At 45.3% G+C, this 26,837-nt stretch overlaps 1 protein-coding gene across 1 annotated transcript in view; it reads left to right on the top strand.

Moving 5' to 3' along the window:
- LOC111871462 overlaps window positions 1–26,837 on the top strand; it is a gene marked incomplete at its 5' end in the record, with an annotated part of 601,181 nt that overhangs the window by 156,257 nt on the left and 418,087 nt on the right. The window contains 1 exon segment of the mRNA XM_023864604.2: window positions 9,618–9,663. Within this exon segment, the coding sequence (XP_023720372.1) occupies window positions 9,618–9,663 (46 nt within the window).

The raw sequence follows: 26,837 nt of genomic DNA, 5'->3' as shown, positions 1-26,837 counted from the left end.
AGAATTTTCTCTTCTCCAAATCGTCCAGACCGTCTTTAGGGTCCACCCAACCTCCTGTCCAGTTAGTACCGGGTGCTTTTCCCCCGGGAGTAAAGCGGCCGAGGCGTGAAGCTGACCACTCACCTCCAACTAGTGCCGAGGTCAAAAAAATGTGGATTTATACTTTCACTCCTCCATACGCCTTCATGACGTAGTGCTTAATTCGTTGAGCACAGGGACAACTTTACCTTATGTAGAATCTTATTAGTGGTTATTTTGAATGAAGGCGCAGGGCCATATTTTTCTAGCCTGACATTTGCTAGACGACACTGAGGAAAACTAGGAATGTCTATCGCATGATCGAGGGAGCCGTCGAATAAAAGTCCAGAGACTTTACTACTGCTTCATCCTACAGGATTATGCACCCAGACCCGGACAGTGGGCTTCCAAAGGGTGTTTGTTTGATTTACGAAGCCCATACTGGTGGAAACGCGATGGCGGGTTTGTCCACGAGCTAGCAGTAAAACTGTCCCAGCCGTACACTTTCGCTTGCCCTGTAACGCCTGGTAGCAGTTCCTGCGAGCACCTGTCGGAATACGCCACCAGCTGGTTCTGAAACATAAATTTCTCCGATCTCGCTTTTCCTTCTTTCCCTTGACCTTTGGCTCGGTGCTTCTGATGACTGTGATGGATAATGACACTGCAACCTGTCGACGAAATATTCTCTTTATTCCTCTCTGCGTTTAATTACCCCATTTGTCAGTGTCCGTTTCTTCAGACCGACTGCCGACGACTGCTCAGCAACGTACGGATGGACCGGTGCAGTAGACAGTACTCCAGAGGTCCGTGTTCAACTCCAGTCTTGTTTATTTTATTTAACGTGCTCTCATCGGATGATGTTTTTATAGCGTTCAGTGGTTAGTGAGTAATGAACTACATGGGATGAGCGGGGACTCAGACGTGGCCTGACTGAAGAGACGGAGAATAACCACGAAAACCTTCTGTGAAGACGTCTTTTGGCAGAGATTTAGAACCCGGGACCTCCGGAATACGAAGCGGGCTTGCCATCCACTCTACCGGGAAGTTCGGTCAAAGTCTTCAGGCCAAAACGTTCCCAGAGAAGTGATGGGACAGAACTTTCAAACTACTTACATATCAACATGCCATATTCAATTTGACAGGATGGTGAAGATGAAGTTGTCCCTCTGCTTAATTAAGCGTCAAGCAGTGAAGAAGTTATGGGCATTCTTAACTTTTGAACGAGACGGAAGTCAGCTACATGTATTGGCTGTTTTAGGCCCAGAAAATAACGCCTGGTACCAACTGGATAGGGTGAGCCGGGATAGCGTGCGTAGTCGGTATAGCGACTAGTTGCGCGCTGCGCGTCCACGTCGTCCAAACCGGCTCTAGGGTCCACCCAACCTCCTATCCAGTGGGTACCGGGGGTAAAGCGGTCCGAACGTCAAGTTGATCGCTCACCTACATCTAGTGCCGAGGTCAAGAAAATGTGGATCTATACACACACTCCCCCATACGCCTTCATGGTGTAGTGCTTAATTAGTTAAGCACAGTGACAACTTTACCTTACCTTACCAACTGGATAGGAGGCCTCATCTTTAGTGCATTAATTGCACATTGAAGAAACGTGTCCCCTTCCTCTTGTTAGCAACCAACAGAGCGCCATTAAACAAACAGAGACTTTTCTTTAATCCCTGTCGCTCCAGTTTTGAGACAGTCTATATATTAAGGGCGATGTTTTTAGTTAGTCGGTACTTTTAAGTTTATGAAGTCCGGTTTGCGATCAGAAGGTCCGTGTTTCTGGAACAGGCTCTGCCACATTGAACATTGCAGTAATTCTGAATGAAAATTGGCCTACTTTTATAATAACGAGGGACGAGCAGATTATTGTAGCGGGTAACTCTGTAGGCTTGTGTTCAGTAAGTGCTAGGTTCGAATCTCGGCAAGAACGCCTGTCCTCACTGAGTTGATTTGTGTTGATTTCTCCCAGGTCCTTCAGGGAAATTCCGGGATAGTACTTCGATCAGGTGAAGTGCTTTTCAATTAAGTATTCATCAATCATTGTACCGTTCAACTCTACAGTATGAGATGTTGATGCCGGCAGTAAAGAGACCCATAGGGTTGTGAGATATTGAGGTTCCCACGTTTTCTAGACAGTCGGCTCATAGATGGCGGTAAAGTTGTCACCCTTATGCGCCGGCCGCCCCTGTAGCGTTCTTGGTTGAGGCACTATGCTGCAAGCCAGAAAGTCGCGGGATCGAATCCTGATGAGGTCATTGGATTTTTTTTTCAATTCACCTAATCTTTCCAGCCGCACTATGCTCTGGTTTCGACTCAGCCTCTGACAGAAATGAGTACCAGGAATATTCCTGGAATGTTCTTGGGGGTAAAGGGCGGCCGGCGCGTAAGGCTGACAACCTTGCCGCCATCTGTGAACCGTTTGTCTATAAAATGTGGGAACCTCAACATCTCACAACCCTATGGGCCTCCACAGCTTGTTACAGGGATACCTTTACTATTTTTTACATGCATGATAGTGAGAATGGAAAGCTGTGCTCGAATGGAGCAAGTTTATTTCCCAAACGCGTTTCTCCTCAGATTTTTCATACCGCATTTGTTGTGATTTATATTTATAGGATAGATATTCACATGACCTTCTGCAAGGTTCGTCCCTCCAGCGTTGCGTAAAAAGGGTAATGTAAAAGTTGTCCCAGTGCTTAATTAATTAAGCACCACACCACTAAGACGTTTGCGGGAGTGGAGGTATAGCTTCAACTTTCTTGACCTCGGCACTTGATGGAGGTGAGTGGTCAGCTTCACGCCTCTGTCGCTTTACACCCTGCGGAAGATCTCCCGAAACCCATTGCGTATGAACCTGGATGGGTCACAGAGTCAGTCTGAACGCTGTAGAGGATAGAAAAATCACTTGCCTCCATCCCATTTTCCCGTTTAGTCCGTAGCCTGTCTCTTGGTATCGGCTGAACTATACTGGCTTCTGTCCAACATTGCGTAGACAAATAATGGAGCTGTGTCTCCAGTCCCCCATACACCATCATGGTGAAGTTCTTAAGTGATTCAGTATTGAGGGGGTGGGTTTCCCCATGCACAGCAACTGATAGTCTANCCTCCCGGAGGACTTGTTCCCTGAATTTTTCCGCCCTTAAAAATTCCACGACCTCCACCGGGTTTAAACCCGCGTACCTTGACTCATGAGGTGGGAACTACGGAGGCCGCTTTGGCGTAGTTCTNAGTGGTATCTAATAATTAGTCCCTTTCTGTCAGAGAGGTCGTCCCTCCTCTGGCAGTGGTATCTAATACTTCCCCATCTATCGGAGGCATTGGAAACTATTTGGGCGGGAAACTTTTGGCCTAATTTAGCTCAGAGGCCTCCTAGAGGCATGAAGTTCTTTTACGTGCCGTAAGTGCCGTAAGCTTCTCGCTCTGGTCGCATTATGTCCTGTGCCCATAGGACAGGATGTTGGGCGGGCGCCACAGTCCGTCTCGTCGCAGTGGAAGAGACCCGTCTCCGCCAGGAATCGATTCCTCGCCGTCAGTCGCTCTCTGCCCATTAACCCTATAGAACCTGAATTTTATCTAAATAATATTTAAGATTTTAGTTTCTACCTCTCAGAAACCGCACTGCATCTTCATTACAAAACCGAGCCAGTTAAAGCTGTTTAGAAAAATAATCGCTGTTTATTCTGAGGAACCTCCTCTGTGGTCTAGTGGTCAGAGTTTCTGGCTACAGATACAGAGGTCCGGGTTCGATTCTCGGCGCTACCACATTTTTTTGAGAAGTAGTGGGTCTGGAACGGGGTGCACTCAGCCTCGTGAGGATAATTGAGGAGCTATTTCAAGGAAATAGTGGCTCCGGTCTAGAAAACCGAAATTAACGGCCGTGGGGATTCGTTGCGCTGACCCGACGACACCCTCTATCCACAAAAGTTGTCACTAACTTCGCCGACAAGCGGCGGTCGCTCGGTCGGTATAGTTCGCTTGAGGACTACGACCACGGAGTATGTTTGTTTATTCTGAGACTTATAGATAACATTCTGTAGTCAAAATGCAAAGTTGTTTCTAGTTTTAAAACAGGTTGTACACATAGTTACTGCAGAGCCTTAAATCAGTGAGTCCCACACACTTTTCATCAGACTCCCTTTATGTGAGCAAAAATGTTTCGGGCTTCCATCCGAATTTATCTGAGTTTAAAGTTGGTGATTTCCAAAAACATTGTTAATTAATAGTAACCCAGCAACTTTGTTACCATTTTTGGGCAGCCCCCAGGGAAGCTTCACTGCCCCTCGGGCGGCCTGTACTTCCCATTAAAAGGGTCAAGAGAGACCTCGGACTGTAACTGTGTTTCTTGGACACAGCTGTGAGTATTGTGAAATGAAATACCCGTTTCCTCATCCTTCATGCTGTTAACCTTAGGTAACTTGTTGCAAATATTTGTAGGGATTTCTTAATGAAGCACAGTTTACATGTTGAAACAGTCTACTTTCTTTATTTCTAGAATGGGTAAGAACAGGTGTCCCGTTTGGGGGGCGGGGGTTGTTTGGTTGTAATGAATATGAAGTACTATAAGCATACCACTTACAACACATCTTGGGCCGCGCCATAGCTCAAGCAGTTAGTCGCTGGCTTCCCACCGCGGCGGCCCGGGTTCCATCCCGGGTCTGGTCAAGTGGGATTTGTGGTGGACAAAGTGGCGCTGGGGCAGGTTTTCTCCGAGTACTTCNTTTCTCCTGCCAATCTTCATTCCACCAATTGCTCCACAATCACCCTCACCTATCATCTGGGGCTGGTACAATAGGCCAGAAGTGGCCGGAGTACAAGGGACTTGGTCCCACCCCACTAGCAATAAAAAAAATACAACACATCTTAATGCGGTTAGAAGACAAGTAAGGCGAAAATATTTTAATTAAGTTTACTGCACTTGTTTCTAGAAAACCGAGATTAACGGAAGTATAAATAGAATGATCAAGTCAAGGAGGACGAGGTGGGCAGGGAATGTAGCACGAATGGGGGAGACAAGGAATACATATAGGATATTGGTGAGAAAGCCGGAACAAAAGAGACCCCTGGGAGGATGAAGGCGTAGGTGGATGGACAATATTAAAATGGATCTTAGAGAGATAGGATGGGATGATATGGATTGGATTGATCAGGCTCAGGATAAGGACCAGTGTAGGGCTCTTGTGAACACTAATGAACATTCGGGTTCCATAAAATTCTGGGAAATTCTTGAGTAGTTGCAGAATTGGCGGCTCCTCAAGGACTTAACTCCATGAGTATTATTTTTTTTTATTGCTAGTGGGGTGAGACTAAGTCCCTTGTACTGCTGCCACTTCTGGCCTATTGTACCAGCCCCAGATGATAGGTGAGGGTGATTGTGGAGCAGTTGGTGGAATGAAGATTGGCAGAGGAAACATGCCCCAGCGCCTCTTTGTCCACCACAAATCAAACTTGACCATATCCGGGATCGAACCCGAGCCGACGCGGTGGGAAGCCAGCGAGTAACCGCTTGAGCTATGGCGCGACCAAGTAAAGAGATTAGTAATAAATAAATACTGTCTTCACCTCACAGGAGGTTTACGGCTGGAATGAACATACCCATGTAGTTTTATTTTGCATTAATTTCTTTTCCAGTCATGTGCACAGTAGTCCTAATTGTGTATTTCACCATCCTAATAATATCGGGGCCGGTTACGGTAGCCGAGCGGTCTAAGGCATGCACTGTCTTCGCTCGCTTGGAAACCGGGATCGCGGGTTCGAATCCCACTCAGGGCATGTTTGTTTTGTTTATCTACAGGTAGAGGCCTTGCGACGAGCTGATCACCTGCCCAAGGAGTCCTACCGAATGTGTAACATCTAGAAAAACCGAAGTGAAACGGAGAGTTTCATGGAGGTAGGCCTAGGCCCACTGGGGCTGTAGTGCCAAGGAAAAGAAAATAATGCCGGATGATGTGTATAAATCGCGGCATTCCGCGGTATCATGAACAGCTCAGTGACTTCCTCCTTTTTAGGTCCAGATCTTTTACTGAACAATTTGTTTTCGAATATTTTCTGAGGAGCAGTGGGTCTATAACGGTGTTCACTCAACCTCGTGAGGATAATGGAGGAATTCTTTAAGGAAACAGCGGCTCCGGTCTGGGAAACCGAAATTAACGGCCATGGTGATTCGTTGCGCTGACCACGCGACACCCTCTACCTGCTAAAGTTGGCACTAACTTCGACGACAAGCGGCGGTCGCTCTGTCGGTATAGTTCGCTTGCGGACTAAAACCACGGAGTTTGTTTTATATATGATTTTCATTTCGTCAAGGTAGAAAATGGAAGCAGTAAATCCGTTCATATCGTTAAACGCCTACCAGACCAGAAGACCACGACAGGAGTAATGCCTCTGCTTCTGAAGGGGCTGCCCCTTTTTTAACAATAATGTTCGCACTGTAATTGCGCCATTTCGTGTGGCAAATTGTTTGCTTTTACATGGTTCAGCGACTCTTCTTTGCCGTGCGCAGGATATTAGAAAGTTCTTGTTGATGTCCAGTTGAATTGAGTAGAGATGTAGTATGATTGCCATGCAACAGGCTCTTGTTTTGGAGGGGCCATGTTCGCTTGCTTCCCAACCAAACGGGAAGTTTGTATCGTACATCTGAACTGATGAACTGTTGCAGGTTCCACAGGGTGTTAAGAACGTTACGAATTGGATTCATTCTATGTCTTCGTCGAGGCACACTTTAACATAGTTGGTTGAGGCACTATGCTACAAGCCGGAAGGTCGCGGGTTCAGGTCCCGATGAGGTCATTGGATTTTTTTCAGTTGACTTAATCCTTCCAGACGCACTAGGCCCTGTGGTCGACTCAGCCTCTAGCAGAAATGAGTACCAGGAATATTCTTATAATATTCTCGGGGGTAAAGGGCGGCCGGCGCGTAAGGCTGACTACCTTGCCATCTATGAGCCGATAAGCCGATTGTCTAGAAAATGTGGGAACATCAACATCTCTCAAGCCTATGGGTCTTCAAGGCCTGCTACAGGGATAGCTTTACTTACTTTACTGTCTTCACAACCTTTATTGGCTTTAAAGTTGGTTCTAGAAAAAAAGAGAGAGGAAGAGGATGAAAGACAAAAGAAAGTGAAAACAAGGGGTGAAAGAAAGAAATGAAGACAGGAAAAAGCGTGTAGGAAACGTCAGAAAGAGAATGTCGGAGGGTAAGAATGACAGTAAAGAAAAAAGCCATTAATGAATGAAGGAAACAGACACAATTTTCGCAAAGGTTTCTTGACTCCTATTCTGAAAGGCAGTTACCAGTCTGCTCGTAGGCCTTGACAGAAAGTGCACATTATACGAACAAATACGAGCACCGCAAGCCGGATTCTCACCCGTCGCGCCTGGCGTATAGGCAGCATCTTAAAACTGTCAAGTGTTTCCTTTGTTTTAAATAGAACGCTGCTCTGCAGCGAGAGTTTCAGGTTGTCTTACAAATGAACACAGGTCTACCTCGGATATACGTCTGGGGATATTTGTCGGCTTCCTCAGACCCTCGATAATAAATCGATCACGTCACGACCATTTTGTTCCAAATTATTTCCAATTCGAATTTATGTCGTCAGAGATACTGATAACATCATAAAATAAACCACAGAAATAGTACAGTCTGCATATTTATTACTTCACAGCCCCTGTCAGGTGAAATTTTATAGGCCAGCAGGTCGAATAAGCTTCCTCTGGATCACGTCTTCTGACGAATGTAAGGCCAGCCTTTCTCCGTGGATGGCTCCATAATGGAGTTACCTATATAGAACTGTTGAAAGTAACTGCGGGACACGTACCTAATTTCCTGTCGAATTAAGTGTGTCGCACGTAACTTCGCCACGATCTGTATTTGTTTCGACGACTTCCCTCACATTTAGGCTTGTGTGCTGCATAGGAGCCCTTTCTGTGGTTAACAATTATACTCACACCTTAACTTAGTCTGTATCTGCTCAGCTGATCGAGAAAGCCCCAGACGTTTTGGAAACATTAATTTTTCTGCGGTATTCACTGAATATCTCTTCTGTGGTCTAGTGGTCAGAGTTCGATTCCCGGCGCTGCTTTTTTCTTTTTCTGAGAAGTATTGGGTCTGGAACGGGGTCCACTCAGCCTCGTGATGATAATTGAGGAGCTATTTCGAGGAAATAGCGGCTCCAGTCTAGAAAACCGAAGTTAACGGCCGCGGGGATCCGTTGCGCTGACCACGCGACATCCTCTATCCGCAAAAGTTGGCACTAATTACGCCGACAAGCGGCGGTCGCTCGGTCGGTATTGTTCGCTTGAGGACTAAAATCACGGAGTTGTTTATTCACTGAAGCCCGAGAGTGGACCGAGCCGTGATCAGTTAAATACAGTCCTCACTTTCACACTTCATTCCCCCAGGCTCACGTTTAATGTTGCCCTTCCTCCTTCCCCTCCATATAGTGTAAAGCCTGATTGTGGGACCTGTCAGTGGGGGCAATTACAAGAGACCGGCTCCCACTCTTTCACTTATGGTAGGTCTGTAAGAAGAGCGCACAGGACTCATACTGCCCAGGGGCGTTCGCGCATTCGCACTCTTCTCCCCAGTGTAACTCATAAAGTAACGCCTTTGTCTGCAGCTGATGGGTGAGGTTAAATTCATTCCCAATTACAAAAGACAAGCCCGTCCAATGTGACTATTTCAGTTTTTTCACTTGATGATTCACTAGCCTTACACGTTTCGATCCATTTGGATCATCTTCAGAGGCACCAAACACTTTTTAGAAACCGCTAACACAACAGTTGTCATATCAGTTACACGTGTATTGCCAAGTACACAATGTTCCATCTATCACTCACAGCAGCCCTTCTGGTTATAGAAATATTTAAAGTTGTTTTAAAGTTTTAAAAACTTTGTTAAAAATTAAAATACATAAACCATACGGTTCGTGTCAATAACCCCTGTTGCCTCTCTTCAAGGTGGCGATGTTGTGCCGCTTATGTAACTTAGGTAAGGAGATTCTTAACATTGTCCATTGCGATTTCTTGGCCCGCTGTGCTGTATCACATTGGACGGACTTGTCTTTTGTAATTGTAACTGTTAGTGTGACGGACCAAAATGAGACAAATTAAATTCATTCGTTATAAAGTAAGAGTATGTGTTTCAAGACTGGCTTAATTTAGCGAACTTCATAGAGCAGAGTTTTCTTGAGAAGTTAATAATCGCTCAGCTGGCTAAGGAATTTGCCGCCTTTAATGGAATCCTGTGTTTTATTATTGTGTGTCTAGTACCTTCGTACCATACATTCTCAGACCTGGTCTTAATATTATTCACTCATCTATCCCTAGATCCTTCAAGTTTTCCTACAAAAAATTTGTATGCATTTATAATCTTTCCCATGCATGTTACATACCCTGCACATCTTATCGCCCATTTATTTGATCCGAATAATATTTGTTGAGTACACATTATGAAGCCTCATGGTATGTAATTTTCACCAATGTCCCGATACGTCCTCTTTAAAAATATCTTACTTCAATTGTGTTGAGGTTACTCGCTTGTGTTACTTTCTGTGAACATTCAGTTTGCATGTTTCTCTTTACATTCTTTTCTTTTGTTTTTAGATTCAGGAAGTTCTAGATTCTTGGGATCCGGAAAGTTCCACAGTCGGTAAGTAGACTGAATTTGATATTAAATGTAAACCATCCCTGAACAGGAGACCATCAAATAATGATTTATATTCAGTGATATTAAAATATTATATTTAAGATAATGTGGGCGTTAGACAGACGTAAGAAAGCGGAGTGAAAGCAGCAGAGATGCAATTGTCAGGGAGAATTGCTCTATACATGCGCAGAGTGACGAAATTCGCGCACAAGCAGTCCATTTTTTTTTATTGCTAGTGGAGTGGGACTAAGTCCCTTTTACTGCGGCCACTTCTGGCCTATTGTACCACCCCCGATGATAGGTGAGGGTGATTGTGGAGCAGTTGGTGGAATGAAGATTGGCAGGGAAAACCGAATTACTCGGAGAAATCCTGCCCCAGCTCCACTTTGTCCATCACAAATCCCACTTGACCAGACTCGGGATCGAACCCGGGCTTTCACTGTCCATATTAATGTGTGATGCTGGATCTTACCCTCAGCTTCCACTTCGTCGTTTAGATTTATTTTTGCTCTGTTATTGAATTTGTTTGGCTGTCTCAGCTCTCAGAACTAAGTTCCCTCTTCGTTGCTCGTATTTCTACAGCAGTTTGAACTCTGCGACGTCTTCAGAAGAGAAAACTGCAATTTAAATCACAGTGCGTAGTGCTTCTTTAACATTAAATATCTGCATTTCATATGATTCTCTTAGTAATTGCGGGGACGCGGTAGCGTAGTTGGTTGATGCACTATGCTACAAGCCGGAAGGTCGCGGGTTTGAGTTCCGATGAGATGGATTTGTTTTTCAATTGACCTAATCCTTCCAGCCGCACTATGGCCCTGTGGTCGACTCAGCCTCTAACGGAAATGAGTACCAGGAATCTTCCTGGGGAGTGAAGGGCGGCCGGCGCGTAAGGCTGACAACCTTATTGCCATCTGTGAGCCGATTGTCTAGACAAAATATGGGAGCCTCGACATCTCGCAACCCTATGGGTCTTCACGACCTGTTACAGGGATAGCTTTACATTTTACCTTTTACCTCACAGTAATCAGCGATTGTTTCCCAAAACGGCGTTACAGGCTGTTCTTTCTGACCGTGACGCGGTGTTTGTCTGAGAATTTCATACGTATTTAGACGATCATCGAGTTTAAAATGATTCATTTTTTGTATTAAGCGAATGTATTTTGTCTAAGGCCATAAATTATACTTCAGGCAGGTCTGCCACTCTTCACATGACTTAAATTTACCTCCCATGTCGGTACATTACGATAAAGAGAAATGCTGTTACAGCTGCATCTGTATCCTCCTGGTAAACAATATTGTCGCGTGTTTGCTAGATAACGCGAAAATAATTCACGTGGGCTTCCGGATTTGAGCGAATATTTACCGGACACGCTCTTGTACAGTCACAAGTACAATTAGTATGACTTCTAACGTCCTCTAGACGTTTCTTATTCACTATTATAATTACTTGTACCGCCAGCCTCGGTCAAGTGTCTTCGTCCCTTATCGAAGAACTCTTCTTGCTAGAGTCGAATACAAACCCAGTAAAAACTGTAAACTGCCTGGTCCAAGTCCAGGTCACACTGCGACTGACGGCCCGTCAGTCAGTAAGTCTTTACTGTTTCACACTTACGGTCTTGTTTTTGTGGGTCGTCCTCTCTAACGAGAGGACAGGTCTGTCTTTTGTATATGCTGCTGGCCTTTGTCAGCACAGTCTTTCTCGGGTCCGAGTCCCGTGTGAGATGTGGGCAGAGTCAGAGTTACTTTACGACTGGCGATTTACTGCCAATTAGTTCGTCTTGGCATTAGACCCCTTGAGGCCAACGACCAGAGATTTTTTTTTCCAACTGAACTCTTGCGGTAAGAGTCCTTATGTAACATCCTCTCTGATGTGGTCCCTTCGAATTTGGACTTCTGTAACCTGGTCTCGGACGGAATATAGCGCACCATATTGAAGCCTTTGGTCTCTGCCTCTTGTCATGCAACGAACCCGCTTTGTCCTTTCATCTTTGGGGAAACGCGTTTGTTGCTTAAAGTATTCCTACACAACGATCTGTTGGTATTCAATTCGTCGCTGTGGGAACTCAACAATTTCCATGTATTCGTTGTCGCTGAAGTATGTGTTCCCATTGCAGCCGTTGCGCAGCGATGGACGTCATATAGCACGTCACATTATATAGGCCTACATTCATATGGATTATTTTGTAAATTTAAATTTGTTTTATTATACTTCACTGTTCCATTCATTATTAGACGAGGGCACGTGAGGTCTAGCCTTCAGGAATCGCTCCAGGCTCCTCAGATTGGGTTATGAATTGGTCTAAAGTCACGCATATCGGAACGCTGAACAAGAAATGCCGACCGCCGAACTCCTCCGTTGCTAGGGAAGGGGATTCGATTTCCGGTGGCTGCAAGATTTTTATCTTCGACACGACGTCCAAACCGACTGGGTGGACCCCGGCTTCGTGTCAAATTGACATCCGAGGAAGGAAAGGCGGTCGACTGTGAAGCTGGCTCATGAGTTCTGTGTATTGGAGAGCTTAAGAACGTGAAGACGTGTAGTCACCTCTTGCAGCCCATATACGCGGAGGGACAACTTTGCCAATATTTTGTTGCATCCTGTTGTGTAAATTACTATCGATGGTACTTATATTGCCCTCACCACAACACTGTTTCCATCATGTTTCGACACATGTGTGACATCTTCAGGTCAGGAGTTTAGTTACAGTTCTATAATGGATTTAGACTAAATTTCCCATGTAAACCGAGTGAATCCAACGGTTAAAGCTGTGTGCTGTATATTATATATTATAATGCGTTCATTTTTGTCTGTTCATTAGCTACAACTTCATAAAATAACTACAGGGTTAACGAAGAGGGAAAATCCCAACCCAATGTGGTTCATAATGTACTATAAAGTCTGTAGTATAGTGTATATATTACCGGTGTACCCAGTCGGGTGAAGTCAAAATCTATGCTAGTTTAGTTTAGTTTAGTTTAGTTTAGTTTAAGTTTTTTGGGGTGGCGTGAGACTGAGTCCATTTGCTACGTCGGCCACTAACTGGCCTGTTGTACCAGTCCCGAATGATAGATGATGATGATGAATGTGGAGCAGTCGGTAGAATGAGAATTGGCAGGGTAAACCGAATTACTCGGAAAAAACCTGCCCTAGTGCCACTTTGTCCACCACAAATTCAACGTGACCTGACCTGGGCTCGAACCCAGGCCGCAATGGTGGGAAGGCAGCGACAAATCGCCTGAGCTATAGCACAGCCACAAACTATGCCAAGTAGATGATAACAACAGTACAGTTGTCCTTGTGCCTAACTAATTAAGCACTATGCCATGAAGGCGTATAGGGGGAGTGGATTTATAAACCAAATTTTCTTGACCACGGCACTGGCTTCACGCCCCGGCCGCTTTACCCCCGTGGAAAGATCCCCCGGTACCTATTGGATAGGAGGTTGGGTTGACCCCAGAGTCGGTCTGGAAGACGTGGAGAAGAGAAAATACCTTGACCCTACGGGACTCGAAATCCGCCCCCCCCCCCGGTCATCCAGCCCCCAGCCAATCGCTATACCGACTACACTATCCCGGCTCCTGTTAACTGAATTCCGGACGTGAAGATGGCACACATGTGTCGAAACAGTTGCCCTAGACAGCAAACTCCGCTTGATGGAAACAGTGTTGTGTTGACAGGAATATAATAAATATTATCTGTAGACAGTCTTAATTTTACGAGGAATCTTTAACGTTTAGTTTAGTCGATAGAGCGACTGCAATAACATAAAGAACTCCGGTCTGTAGTCCCCAAGCGAACTATACCGACCGAGCGACCGCCGGTTGTCGGCGAAGTTAGTAACAAATTTAGCGGATAGAGGGTGTCTCATGGTCAGCTCAACGGATCCCCACGGTCGTTAATGTCGGTTATGTAGACCGGAGCCGCTCTTTCCTTTAAATACCTCCTCAGTTATCCTCACGAGACAGAGTTCACCTCATTCGAGACCCACTACTTCTTGGAAAATCTGGTAGCGCCGGGAATCGGACCCGGGACCTCTGGATCTGTAGGCAGGAACTCTGACCACTAGACCACAGAGGCGGTACATAGTACATATATCGTTAGACAGTATTACTTAACATGATGAATGCGTAGAAAATGTTGGTCCGAAGACCAGAATGGATCCTAATGAGGTAGCACGAGAGCATCTGGACTGGACTGGTTCTGAGTAGGGTACTTGTGAGTATGGTTATGTAACTTCGGTTTCCATAAACAAACTGGACATTTGTTAAGTAGCTGACCGACTGTTAGCTTCTCAAAACGGGATCTGCTCCATTAAGTTAAATTAAAATTAAATTTAAATTCGCTTAGTGGGGGGTGGAGTCCAACTGGGTTCACTCGGCACGGCGGCCACTGATTGGCCTATTGTAGCCTGCCCCGGGTGATTATGATAATGGAGAATTTGGTGGAATTAAGATTGGCGGGGAATCCCACTTGACCAGACCCGGGCTCGAACCCGGGCCGCCGCGGTTGGAAGCCAGCTTGAGCTATGGCGCGGCCTCTCCATTAAATTAGTTATTATGTATAATTTTTCATTATTATTGCGTTCATGTCTGTTGGGGTTCCCGTGTGGTCGTTACTCAGCCATTGCTTAGTAACGGCCATTTTCAGAGCCATTACTTAGCAATGTCTGTTGTCTAGTTGCTTAGTTCTCGGTCGTTTCCTAGTAGCGGGTCTACATTCCACGTTATTGTCACGTATTCGCGGTTGGCGTGACTAATAAGGATGGGTTCTGGATTTAATGCTTGGGTTTATATCCATTTCTTTTATAATTAGAGTCAGTTGTAACAGCTCACACATTGAACTTCTGAACAACGCCAGTCTGACGAACCTCTGTGAAGAAACTGTGATTAATCTTTCACCGCCTTGAAGGCACCAACTGCCACGCTGCCCGAATATAAGTCACCATGTCGAATAGTTAATTGTCCTCAGGTATTCTGTTTGTTGTCACGGGAATCTTGTGTGTAGCAACTTGCTACCTGGCAACGACTCATTCGTTGCTATTTGTTGCAGCGTGAACGTGATTTCCGAGCCGTTGTTCAGCAACGGGCGTCCGCTCTGGCTCCATTATTCCGGCTTTTAGGCAGTGTTTACCGAGACGTTGCCTAGTAGTGGATTATTTCGTCACAATATAGTCTTCAGGTTGATGTGTATTTAAAATCCCATCACATTGTACTGGATTATAAGTGGCTTACCCAGCAGCAATAAGATGGAACGCATTGTGACGTTGTGATGATTGTTGTCCTATTGCGTACCGTGAGAAATATTCGAGTCTTGGTTTCACATTTCCTGCTCCGGTGTTACTTGTGGCTGATTTCCCCAGCAAAACCACAGCCCACAGATATTACGAAGATGTTAAAGCAGTCGATACATGTAGTTATCCCTGTGCTTTAAATGGTTAAGACGTCAAATTCCTGAAGACCTGAAGCGGAAATTATTTTTCGTGTCGTACCAAAATGTCCGGGGGCAGGCGGTAGCGTAGTTGGTTGAGGCACTATGCTACAACCCGGAAGGTCGCGGTCCCGAATCCTTGCAGTCGCACTATGACGGCCCCTGGGGTGGACTCAGCCTCTAACAGAAATGAATACCAGGAATATTCTTGGGGCTAAAGGGCGGCCGGCGCGTAAGGCTGAAAACCTCACCGCCATCTGTGAGTCGATTGTCTAGAAATTGTGGGAAGCTCAACATCTCACAATCCTATGGACCTCCGCGGCCTGTTACAGGGATGCCTTTTTTTTTTTTTTTTTGCTTTACCAAAACGTCCATAGAGGAGAGCCCTTCTTGGGAAGCCAATAAGTACTCGATCAAAATATTTATCGCTTCTTATGAAACACGAAGGTTCATCGCCGTGTTCACAAGAGTCCTGAGTCAAATGAATCGAGTCCCCCTGCCTCCATCAGATTTATTTAATATCTGTTTAACTGTTACCTCGCATCTATACCCAGATCTTGGAAGTAGTCTCTTCTCGTCAGGTTTTGCGACCAAGGGTCTGTGTAAGTTCCCCATCTCTCCTTCACTTCAAATAATATTCGGTGAAGATCGCCGATTGTAAAGGATGAAATAACAGGAGACCGGAGAAAACTGCTCGTATATAATGAGGAGCTTCATGGCGTGTACCCTTCTCCAAGTATAAACATAATGATCAGTTCGAGGCGGATACAGCACGCATGGGGGCTAGGAGGAATGCATATAGAATTCTGGTGGGAAAGTCAGGAGGAAAGAGACCATTAGGAAGACATAGACGTAGGTGGGAAGGTAATATTAAGATGGATTTTAGATAAATAGGATTGCGTGTTACGGATTGGATTCAGTTGGCTCAGGATAGGGACCAGTGGCGGGCTGGTGTGAACACGGTAATGAAACTTCGGGTGCGTAAAACGTTGGGAAATTCTTGAGTAGCTGAGCGACTGGCGGCTTCTCAAGGGCTCAGCCTCGTGAAGCCGTTTTTTTTTTAGTTGGTTGGTTGGTCAGTACAAATTATAAAGCATCTCATTACTCAGTATTCATCTTAACTTTAGCTGCCATGTCTGTTTCGGGTGTCTGATATCTTGTATTCTGGATGCAGCTGCTCGCTGGCCGTAGCTCACGAACCTTTGTTTTCAACCCAGAACTCCACAAACAAGTCTGGCGCATCTTCAGCTTGGGGTGCTTGTCCGGAATATCTGTTTTTATGCGTGGACCTTGAAGCTATCTGCATTCCATTCTGAAAGCCACGTGAGGCTGGCAGGCAGTCAGTCAATGGAGCGTTTGGTAGCGGCTGTATTTTAATTTGTACTCCTTCAGCTGAAACTCCGGTCCCGTGTGCAGCAGCCAGAAGAGTACAGCAGTAAGCCTACGCTCGTACATAAACATTAGTTTCCGTCAGTTTGTTTTTTGGCACATGCAACGAAGAGTGGCAAGCGTAGTGCTGGGTCTTTCCCCAGTGTCTTCCCTCATGTAACAACGGTTGGATGCATTTTCTTGAAGTTTTATTGTCTGTAAGTTTTACAGCAATCTATATCGACACATTCGAATTTTAGACAAAAATAACAGAATTTTATATGAAGATTACTACGTTTCTCCGCTCGTCGCAAGTCTTAACTCTACTAAATATTTATCGGTTCGAAAATCGTTTTCAACAAAAGTTGTAGAGAAAATAAAGCATATGTTTAATATACAGTTAATTTCTTTCTGAAGTCTTGTGATTTCGAGACAATTGAACCGGATGCATATTTACACTGTGTCATCTCAAAATCTGTAGTCAGTAGCAGAACGAATGCTCAGAATTGCTGTGTCCTGTATATAATCTCTGATATATTGAATTAATGGTCACCATATTTCGGTGGAAGACGTAACCATCGAGTCCCTGTGTTTGAATCTCGCTCGGGACGCGTTTTCCTTATAAACAGAATCCATACATCAACACGGCCATAAGCAACAATCTCGTTTAAATTTCTTCATGATGACCTTGTTAAACACCATGCGCGTGGACCACCTTTAAAGCTTCATTATATTGAAGAACTCTAAAATAACATGCCAGTGAATCAACTTGAGAGCTTCATTAAGATGATGAGATGTGTCCACGCATAACGGTCGAATCATCACTCTTTGTCAGCTTTCCATTTCATATTCAGTTTTCCCAGCTGTTGATGCAGCCGCCCGTCGAATGGCTGCGGAGGTTTAAGCTGGGTGAACCTGAAGCTGTTCTCCTTTGTCGTGTAGAAAGATGCAGTAGTCTGTGGCCTCGGAATTTTCGCTTTAGAATACCTTTACAGAGGCTCTGACAGATTTGTAACGGTTTTCTTCAGTGTCTTCATTGAAGCATTGGGATAATGCCACAACCATTTTATTACGAGTCTTGATAGACGCAGTTTATGATAAAATTACCTTAGACTTTTTATCGATTTTTTTAATGCGTTTATCTTGTAACTTTACATACTCAGAACCTAGTTGTGTGTTACCGTCAACCGCCTCTGTGGTCTAATGGTCAGAGCTGCTGGCTACAGATCCGGAGGTCTGGGTTCAATTCCCGCGCTACCACATTTCCTGAGAAGTAGTGGGTCTGGAACGGAGTCCACCCAGCCTCGTGAGGATAATTGAGGAGCTGTTTCAAGGAAATAGCGGCTCCGGTCCATAAAACCGAGATTAACGGCCGTGGGGATCCGTCGCGCTGACCACGTGACAGTCTATCCGCTAAAGTTGGCACTAACTTCGCCGACAAGCGGAGGTCGCTCGGTCGGTATAGTTCGCTTGCGGACTAAAATCACGGAGTTTGTTTGTTTGTTTTATCCTTCATTACTGGTTTTGATTATTGTCTCTGCAAACAAGAGCAAATTGCATGTAGTGATATAAAGTGACGGAGGTGTCAGGTGCTGACGCTCTATCTGTCCTCATCAGGCGCTTTATGAATGTATTTTGTAGGCTATATCTATATACGATGTTTGTATGTACGATGTATGTTTGTGTCTGTGAGTTCCACCCTTGCACCTGCTTCATCCATTATCACAGAATTAGCTATGAACATTGTGCCATTAGAGACCACCAAAACATTTATATTTATATTTCCTAGTCTGCAATAAACAACATGGCAGGCGAACTGCTGAGATTGCAGCGACCCCATACACTCAGTTTGGGGTTCTGAAATCACTCACTCATGGAGCTGAGCCCTTCTGGAGGAGCCGCCAATTGTGCAGCTACTCAAGAACTTACCACCATTTTATGGAACTCGAAGATTCATTACCGTGTTCGCAAGAACCCTCCAACGGTTCCTATCCTGAGCCAGATCAATCCAATCAATACCATCCCATCCTATCTCTCTAACATCCATTGGCTTCTCCACCAATACTCTATATGCATTCCTCTTCTCCCCCTTTCGTGCTACATGCCCTGCCCACCTCATCCTCCTTTACTTAATCATTCTAATTATACTTGGAGAAGAGTACAAGTTATGGAGCTCCTCATTATGCAGTTTTCTCCAACGTCCTGTCACTTCTCCCCTCTTTGTTCCAAATACTCCCCTCAACACCCTGTTCTTGAAAGAGTATGTTGTAATAGATCTCCGAAAAATATGCAGTTTCTGTTTTTTTAAGAATACGAGTTTAGAGTGTGGCGGCCGTTCGAAAATTGTGTTTAGATTTCGGTTTGCTGGCCGTGACTTATGTCCCAGTAGAGATGGGCTTGCGAAATTTGGCAGAGAGGTACATAATAAACACACAGGTATAATTGTCTTACGTACTGAATATTGCTTGCAAGACAATATATTTAGTTAGTTATTTATTGGAGAGGGTGGGTTTCCCCATGCACTTAGACCTGTATTGGTCCATTGTGCTTCCCTCTATGATTTCTACCAGTCTCTATATCCTACCGGTACTGGTGCTTATCATCAGTCCCGCCCAGCCAGCGAGACCGGCTCTACTAGCTGAGAGGTATCTATAATGCTTCCCCCATCTACCAGAGGTATTAGAGACTGCTGTTGGGCGGGAAACGTCCGTAAATTTGGCTCAGTGACCTCCTTTGGAGATATGAGGTTCTTTTACGTGCCGTAAAGCTACGACACGGGACCGACGGCTTAAAGTCCCTCCCGGAGGACTTGTTCCCTGAATTTTTCCGCCCTTAAAAATTCGACGACCTCCGACGGGTATTTGAACCCGCGTACTACGAGTCATGAGGTGGAACGTTACCTCTAGACTACGGAGGCCGCTAGGACAGTATAGTTACAAACATGCGAACTATGCAAGACGCTAAGACTATATGGGGACATTTTGAACACAGTATCAGTACTTACATAATAAGTTTTTAAAGGTAAAAGGTAAAGTTGTCCCTCTGCGTAACTAAATAAGCACTACGAAAAGAAGGCGTATGGGAGAGTGGATGTACAGATCCACGTTTTCTTGTCCTCCGCACTATTTGGAGGTGAGTTGTCAGCTTCACCCCCAGGCCGCTTTACCCCCGGGGAAAGAATCTTTTTATAAAAGTAAATAGAATGAAATATCAGTAGTAATAACAACAAATGTGTATGACTATAAAGTAGGCACTGCAGTAGGAAAGTAGGCGTCCCGAGTTCTGCTCGCAGATCTTAGGACTTGAAAGCTATAAGGTCCACTTTTTCAGGGCAGTGTGTAGCAGCAACGCTGTTGCCGACCATGTCCGGCGGTATCGAATGAGGAACGTTGAACAATGTAGGCAGTGGTGCTAAAATGTGACATTGTTTCTGACAACGTTTCGGAGAAGCGAGCTAGTTGTCGGTAGTTCACGTTTGTTTAAGGAAAAATGGAAGCATACGACAGTATGTTTCCTGGTTAGCATGCATCGGTGTCATGTTCATGTGCCGGGGTATTTATTGTTATTCTTATGTTGGCATTAAATGGCCAAATGTTGATGCTATTAATAGAAATTAAACCGACGTTTCGAATTAACATGTCGCCTCCGTCTTCAGGGTCGAAGAATAAGCGAAGCAAGGAACAATGTGAATCTGCAAACAGAGCGTTATATCCCAGGAGATAGAACTCATCATAACCACGTTATGAGAGCCTCAGATCCTACACGGTGCTATATCCCAGGAGAAAGAACTCTTCATAACCACCGCTGTGAGAGCCTCAGATCCTACACAGTGCTATATCCCAGAAGACAGAAATCTTCATAGCCACCGCTGTGAGAGCCTCAGATCCTACACAGAGCTATATCCCAGGAGAAAGAACTCTTCGTAACCACCGCTGTAAGAACCTCAGATCCTGCACAGCGCTATATCCCAGAATACAGAACTGATCATAACCACCGCTGTGAGAGCCTTAGATCCTACACGGCGCTATATCCCAGGAGAAAGAACTCTTCATAACCACCGCTGTGAGAACCTCATATCCTACACGGCGCTATATCCCAGAAGACCGAACTCTTCATTACCACCGCTGTGAGACTCTCATATCCTACACGGCGCTATATCCGAGAGGGTAGGACTTCATAACTATCGCTGCGAGAACCTCAGATCCTATACGGCGCTATATCCCAGAAACTCTTCATAACCACCGCTGTGAGAACCTCGGATCCTACATAGCGCTATATCCCAGGAGAGAGAACTCTTCATAACCACCGTTATGAGGAGAAAAGAGAATTTTCTTGAAGAAAAAGTGGAAGCGGAGCTGTGGATGTTGAAAACACGAAATTCATAATTATAAAAAAAAAAAAGAAAAGAAAAGAAAAGAAAACACGAGCATTTCTGGGACTCTGTGAGTGGTCAAGCACCCAAATGGCCGTTTTCTTTCTCCTTCCGACTCGGCTTCGTTCTGTTCTCACTGCCGTCTCCTCACATCTCAGAAATACAGACAGAACAGCACTGGAATCATTGAGAATACTTTGCCAGGGGTTCGCAACCCTTGCGATACCGCTACCCCCAAATAATACACACATTCACGGGACCCTTCTGCGTATTTTTGCCGATCTGCGAATTGTCGGAGCCTTCGATACGGCAGTAGGAGCCGAAACAAGTTTACAGCGTCTTCCCGCATGCAGTAAACCATAAACTGTAACTGTAGAGTCAGGTAATCGCGAAATATTTCGCCAGCTGCAACTACAATTTCCGACACCACCTATGAAACATGTTAAATGGCTTTGACTTTTCGAAATTCTGCATGAGCACATCTGCATTTTTATATAGTTCGCGAAAAGTCGGTCACGCACCTCAGATTAAGTCGCCACCCACAATTTGTGAAACTATTTATTGCTTATTGCGCAAATACCAGTAATTAAAACTAGATTTTTTGTTTGTTTGTGTACACCGCCTCTGTTTAGTGGTCAGAGTTCCTGGCTACAGATCCAGAGGTCCCGGGTTAGATTCCCGGCGCTACCAGATTTTTTCTGAGAAGTAGTGGGTCTGGAACGAGGTCCACCCAGCCTCGTGAAGATAATTGAGGAGCTATTTCAAGCAAATAGAGGCTCCGGTCAAGAAAACCGAGATTAAGGGCCGTGGGGATCCGTTGCGCTGACCACGCAACACTCTTTATCCGCTAAAGTTGGTACTAACTTCGCCAACAATCGGCGGTCGCTCGGTCGGTATAGTTCGCTTGCGGGCTACAGGTCACGGTGTTTTGTCTAGTACTCCTCAGGGCGGAGATCTGCTGCAGAGTAAATGCAATGACCGCGCGTGTCTCAAAGTTGCTGCATATTGCCGACAAGATTGTTGAAACGACTTTTCGTCGACATTGCTGGCAATATACAGCAATAGAATCGCCAGACATTACCAAAACTCTTCAAGTGTTGTTGCTAGCCCAAACCGTATCGAGTGCAACTTGAAAAGGGTTGCTGTTGGTCTCATCAACGTGGGTTGTATAAGGCTGAAACCACAACTACTTCGAATTTCATCGTTTCCACTCATCCCCACATGCAACTCACAAAATGTAATTTAATAAGTTAATGTGCCTTTGCTGTTGGAGGACAATTGCCATCCTCATGGGCATGTAACTTGATTACATGTGTCGTCTCTTATCTTACGTGATGCAACTCCGACAGAATCTTCCACAATATTAATCAATGCTTTTTTAACTGTGTTGCTTGTAACAACACAGCCACGCCTTTGAATGGACCGCAGCTGCCTCCAATTCAATGGGAAGAAACACGTGGGTTGCAGATAAAAGGGCTGACCGCTGCGAAGAAAAGTAAAAGGAGAGGTGCGCAGTGGCGGACCGAGCGCCGTCGCTTCCCGTGCTTGCAGAACTGTGTACAGGCTTTGTTTTAACCTCTTAGGGCCCCCATACACGCACAGTTTGGCCTCCAGTTCGGCCTGCACAGTTGAAGACTGAAAGGCAAAACTGACGTGTGTGGTGCGGCCGGCCGGCCAATCGTTTGGACTGTTGGCCTGTGGGAAACCCGTCAGTCCGTCAGTTCTGCCTGCAGGACCGTAGCACGTGACGTGTGTGACTCAACATTATAGGCTGGAAGACCGTGATTGTGGCATGAAGCCTGCCGCTTTATCTGCGCGTGTATGGGGAGGAAAGGGAGGGGGTAAACTGTCACAGTTTTGCCTGTAAGGTCGATCGGAAGGCCAAACTGTGTATGGGGGTCCTTAAAGAGCTGGGACAGGACTGTGGGCTGAACGACCGAAGAATCGGGGTTCGATTCCCCACATGGGGCAAGGAACTTTTTTCTTGCCCTACCCAGCCTCTCTAGAAGCCGGGATAGTGCAGTCGGTATAGCGACTGGCTACGGGCTGGACGACTCAGGGGTCAGAGTTCGAGTCCCGATAGGGTCAAGAATTTTGTCTTATCCAAATCGTCGAGACCGGCTCTGGGGTACACCCAACCTCCTATCCTAAAGCTAATCCCCACCACTACTTTATCAGGTGCCGAGGTTAGGGATGTGCAGAGCTGTACTTTCTCTCTGTGATGCGTCTTCACGACGTGTGCTCACTTAAGCTGTTAATTATTTTGAATACGCAAATATTGATTCGTGGTACCTCAGTCTAGTAGACCGTTCTAGGTTCCGAGGTAGCTCAGCCAGCGTCTTGGCCTTGGCTGAGTCTAGATCGGCTCTGAGTTTCTCCAGCCTCATGCTACGGGAACCGGAGGTAAGGCGGCTGGAGCTGAACATGGGCACTCTCATTTACTGTCGAAATTAAGAGTAGGTGAATTTCACCTTCACGTCCGCCATAATCCTTCATGTTGGGATGATTATATTAGTACTGAGGTACAGTACCTACCTACCTACCACTCGGCACTACAGCCCTGGGTGAGCCTTGGCCTCTACAACCAGTCTCCACAACCAATGCGTGCTGCCATAGGAATGGATCCACTCATGTCACCCGAGGCTGGCTGGTAGGTTTCTGAACAAAATTCTTTTTACGAGGTGAGGTTGTTAGCCTCGTGCCCAACCCCCAATCTGGAGGACCAGGGTATCTCTCTTAGTCTGAGTTTGCCCTTTCCAGCATGGGTGATCCTACTGGTAGTTAAACTACCGCCGGCATAGCTCTCCAGGTCACAGTCACGCAAGCCCCACCACACGACAAGGTGGAGACACCTGTAGGGGGACTTAGGTACAGTGTACAGCAGAAGTAGGCCTGTTCACTCAAGTGATTCTTATGAACACTGCTGCCTTCTCGGAGGTAACACACTGTAGTCTGATAGATCGTTGCTGATGTAACTTACCGTCGGAAATGTTCTGCCAGAATATAGTATGGCTGTCACATTGCAGACGAGCCTTCAGGCTCCATAAAGAGTGAGGATTTTCTCGATTAGCTTTCTAAGAAGGACGAACACTCACTACCCCTTGAAGCGAGTTGTGCCGAGGAGTGCAGAAGTGCGAAGAGTGTGCGGCAACTCCGTTTGTTTTGAATCCTCCACTGCCGGACGTGGCGAGAGAGACGGGAGAACGAAGAGACAAACATAAGATAATAGAAAGGAGGTCAGTGAACCACATCGCAGGTAAAGTAGGTAATGAGCTGGGAAAAAAAAGTGTGTAATAACGAAAACGAAGAGGAGAAAGAATAGAAGCAGAGAATGGCCGATGATGTTCTGTTTATGTGAGAAACTGCTTCTCTCGTCTTGTTCAGTAGTGAGTCGAGAGGTGTCTCCGATAAGGCATCCGGTTGCTTGTATGCGAGTGAGTGACAGGCGATACAATATTTCGTCGTTGCTGTTCAGTGGGCTCTTAGCGACGGAAGTGACATCTTAACTGTGCGTATCATGACTTGTGTGGGACTGTTATTAACATACTACAAATTAGGTGTAGTTTTGTCTTCAGCTCTTCAGCTAGAAGAAGCTGATGTCAGCCGTGAGTGGCGGCGTCAACTGTCACTGTCAGTTGTCTCTATGTTTCTGTTTATAAATTCGTGTATGAACTGAAAGACAGGTTTAGGTGCGAGGTTGTATCTTGATAAGCGAGGACGACATGACGCCATTGTTTTCAAATTTATGAATGCAAATTGTGAATGCATTTTCATCACGTGTAGTACGCATGCCGATTACAGTGGCCGCGCGGTCTAAATCAGGAACCGTCTTCGCCCACTCGAATACTGTGATGGTGGGTTCGAATCCCACTGGAGGCATTGATATGTGTGTGTGTTTATTATGTGTGTCGGTAGCGGCCTTACGACGGGCTGATCCCCCTCCAAGGAGTCTTACCTACTGCGTATAGATTAAGAAACTGAAAAAGCAGCCGATGTGCAGAAGTGCTGTAGAGTCGGGGATAGAGAAACAGAGAGATGAGAGGTACATAAAGAATTTGGTCGGAGAACCTGGGAGGAAGCGGTCACTTGGGAGACATAAGCGTAGACTGCTTGACAGTACTGATATGGATCTTGCATGCATAGGGCGGAAGGGCTCAGAATAAGAAACAGATGCTTGCGCTTGTGAACACATTTAAACTTGGGGTTCCATGGAAGGCGGGAATTTACTGAGTAGCTGAGAGACTATTAGCTTGTCAAGGCCTCTACTTCATGAAGTTAATTTTCATAAATTTTCTCCTCTCTCGTACTTGTGCCGGTCAGGTGACGTCACGTCTTAACACACTATATGAACGTGCATTTCTCCTGTGTTAAATATTTCCAGTGTTTGTGTCAGAGAACGCAACAAACCCTGTGAAAGGAGAAGAAAGTATTCACCATCTCGATAGCTGTACTGTTCAGAAAACAATTTCAAAATTTACTTATTCGTAGTGACTTTCGTTTGAATAGCCCTTTAATTTATTTTTGTCTCATAATAGGCAGTATTTTTTTTTCCGCTGGCCGGACGTATTTTGGTAAAGTGACCGCTGCCAAAGAAACTGACGACAGCAGTTCGTGGTTAAAACAGCTGCCAGATGCTCATCAGTTACTGGCAAAGATTGAAAGTGATCCATAGTAATGCCCACCCGGTTTCCACTCAGGATATAGTCGAGCTGACCGCAAATGCGGCTTAACGACGAATTAAATAGTTTAATCGAAACAGTAGCTTCAGTGTTAATTTGGTATTGTTGGGCCTCAGTGGTGTAGAGCACGAAGATTTATTTTGGTTGATTAATGTGATGGATTACTTTGCAGAATTAATTACAGCTTGGTTGTTGTACAGCCAGTTTGTGGTAAGCAGTTTAACTGCATCATAAACTCGCTTACGGGACGCACTTTTGGAACAGGGCACGTGGTGATGGCTAGTTAACTGAAAGTTAGGTTAGCACCCAGTGACACTGTTTTTGTATGTTAGATTGAAGAGCTCGAGATTCGCGAATTATTCACTAGATTTCCCTTGAGATGGCGATACGTATTATTACTTAGTACCGTTTAAAATGTGTCGAACGCACAGGTAGTTTCGCTCTAAAAATAAGTTCCTTTCATTATATGTACACATTACTTCCAAGTTGCCATAGTAAAGTAAGTATTTTTTATAATTCGCTTAGTGGGGGCTGGAACCATGTTAGGTGGGTCCCTGTCCCCACGGCATGGCGCGTCCTCAGGTTGCGGATGGAGGAGACGCCCTCCAGGTATGGAGGGAAGCTTTGAATATATTGAATAAGCAGTCGCGGACAGCCGACAAGGGGTGGCTCTCCAGCTTGGGGGTTGGGCGTGGGGCTAACAACTCACCGTAAAAAATAAGTATGCTGCGAAAATGAACACAAAACCTCGGGCCTGGACGGATTCCTTGGATAAACGCCCTAAGTTAAAGAAAATTGATATAAGATTTGGCGCTTGGAATGTACGAAGTTTGTATAGGGCAGGTTCGCTCAGGGCAGTGGCAGAAGACATCTTAAAATAAGTTAGATTTAGCGGGAGTACAGGAGGTCAGATGGGATGGAGGTGGCATCGCACCAGCTGGAGAATATACGTTATTCTATGGAAAGGGGAGTAAGAATCATGAATTAGGTACAGGTCTTCTCGTACTTAAGAGAATCGTATCAGCAGTTAAGAGGGTGGAGTTCGTTAGTGATAGGATATCATATATAGTACTAAAAGGTCGCTGGTGTGATATCATTGTTATGAATGTTCACGCCCCAACAGAGGATAAAAGTGATAATATAAAGGACAGGTTCTATGAAGAACTGGAATAATTATTCGATAAATTCCCGAAATACCGTGTGAAAATTTTGTTAAGAGATTTCAGTACCAAAGTAGGGAGGGAAGACATTTTCAAACCAACGATTTGGAATGAGAGTTTGCATGAAATTAATAATGATAATGGAGTTAGAGTAGTAAACTTTGCCACAT

Source organism: Cryptotermes secundus, unplaced genomic scaffold (genome assembly GCF_002891405.2).
Source record: "Cryptotermes secundus unplaced genomic scaffold, Csec_1.0 scaffold465, whole genome shotgun sequence".
NCBI classification, from domain to species: domain Eukaryota; kingdom Metazoa; phylum Arthropoda; class Insecta; order Blattodea; family Kalotermitidae; genus Cryptotermes; species Cryptotermes secundus.
Note: the sequence above shows the minus strand (reverse complement) of the source record. Positions and strands in the feature narration are given on the sequence as shown.